This window comes from Triticum dicoccoides, chromosome 4B (assembly GCF_002162155.2).
Source record: "Triticum dicoccoides isolate Atlit2015 ecotype Zavitan chromosome 4B, WEW_v2.0, whole genome shotgun sequence".
Classification (NCBI taxonomy): Eukaryota; Viridiplantae; Streptophyta; class Magnoliopsida; order Poales; family Poaceae; genus Triticum; species Triticum dicoccoides.
Window position 1 is genome coordinate 405737372 of NC_041387.1, and position 2042 is coordinate 405739413.

General features: G+C 50.8%; 1 protein-coding gene across 1 annotated transcript; it reads left to right on the forward strand.

Moving 5' to 3' along the window:
- Positions 1-279: 279 nt before the first annotated feature.
- LOC119292708 lies at positions 280-1179 on the forward strand. Its single transcript, XM_037571442.1, has one exon. It carries the CDS (start codon positions 280-282, stop codon positions 1177-1179), a length of 900 nt encoding a protein of 299 aa, XP_037427339.1.
- Positions 1180-2042: the final 863 nt, after the last annotated feature.

Below are 2042 nucleotides of genomic sequence, written 5' to 3' on the forward strand. Positions count from 1 at the left end.
AATTAATAAAGTGGCCGTATACATCGACCAGATGCAGAGGCCGGGGGTCCTCCTCCTTTTCTAACAAAAAATAAAGTCCCTCCTAGATAGTTGGAACGTTCTGTTTGCTTCTTAAGCTAATGAGCTAACAATGGTGGCGTTCTGTCGACACCTGCTGACATTTCTTGACCACTCCACCGCGATATACACTTCGATCACATGCACAGCGTTACACTGCTTAGAACGAAATCACAGATCATTACCACTGGCATGCATCCTCCCACCTCTCACCAACTGCAGATGCCAACGGCGCCGACGCCCCGCCTCAGACCGAAGCGGGCCACGACGCCCCTCGATGCGGCCGCGAGAGCCCGCCTCGCTGCTCTCCCCATAAGCGACGACAGCAGCGGCAGCGAGCACGAGGCGGCCGCACTCTCCAGCCTCGTCAACGATTACCTCCTCGAGACGGACGCGACAGTCCCGTCGGCCACCCTCGCGGTGGAAGGCTCCTCTGATCTGGATGACGAGCCTAACGGCGACACCAGCTCAACGGCGGCGGCCGACATGCTTGCGGAGATCAAGGACAATCTTGACCCGACCGGTAGCAGTGCTGACGAGCTACGCCGCCGGCTCGTCTTTGCCGTGGCGGATGCCATGCGCGGGTTGGATGATCTGCGGCCGAACCAGTCGGCTTTCCGGTGCTCCGTGATGTCCCGCCTGCGCGAGCGTGGCCACGACGCCGGCCTGTGCAAGGTGCGTTGGGACAAGTTGAGTGGCGTGACCGCCGGGAGCTACGAATACATCGACATCATCGCTGGCGGGGGCGAGACAAGGTACATCGTAGATGTCGGCTTCTTGATGGAGTTTGAGGTCGCACGGTCGACCGAGGAGTACGAGGCAATTCGGACGGCACTACCGGAAGTGCTGATCGCGCGCCCGGAGCACCTCAGGCAGGTTGTGAAGCTTGCAGCATCCGCAGCACGGCGCTCAATCAAGAGCAGCGCCCTCAGTGTGCCGCCCTGGAGGAAGAGACGGTTCATGATGACCAAATGGTTAGGGCCCTACAAGCGGACGGTTAACTCTATTCCGGCATCAGCGGGTACGGCATTAGGCAGCAGTGGCGTGGTGGCCGTCTGCCGGACCATAGTTGGCTTCGCCCCTCAGACTACCGTGGGGACGTCGTCAGGCTTTTGGGGGTGAGGTGTGGTTGGAATTTGAAAGATGCTATGTAAAGTTTGCAGATTGCATGGTAGATCGCTAGGGGTTTGATTTAGAGAAATAGAAATGCACATATTTATTGGAGTATTAAATTGTTTTTTTAAGAAACGAGTATTAATTTGTTAGGTCACTAGATACTTGTTGATACTTTGCTTTCCTTAGCATTGTAATATTTATATAGTTCTTATATATCTCTACTATCTAAAAAGAAACTAAGTTCCTTTTCCTGCAGACGAACCGCGTGCTGCCCACCTTCGTCCATCCCCTATCTTTTTTCCCGATTGGCAAGTGACGATTCGATTCAATCACCATAATTACATGACTCAATGGGCATCACACCTTCCCTTTAAAAAATCACAATCATCATAGTAATTATATGCCCCAGGCGTCACACCTCCCCTTAAAAAATTGCAACCACCATAATTACAATGCCCCAATGGGCGTCCACTACTAGGGAAAACGCTATACACAGAGGTATAGCAGTAGCGTTGGTCAAAATTCGGCGCTAGCGCTACTTAGTAGTAGTGCTTGTTGCAAAACCACGCTACAATCATTATTTTAGCAGTAGCGCGTCTCCACAGAAAAGCGCTACTACTAAAATTCTCTCACTGGTGCCGGTAGGCTAGGAATAGTAGCAGCGCTTCTCGCAGAAGCACGCTACTGCTAAAAACATTGTAGCAGCGCGTTTCTTCTTTACAGCGCTACTGCTATGGAAAAGAAAATAAATAGAAAAACAAGTAGAAAAGTAAATGAAAATGAAAGAAATAAAAAAAGGAGAAATGAAAAAAAGAAAACGTAAAGAAAACAAAAGAAAGAGAGAAAGAAAATGGAAAGGGTTAGCTGCA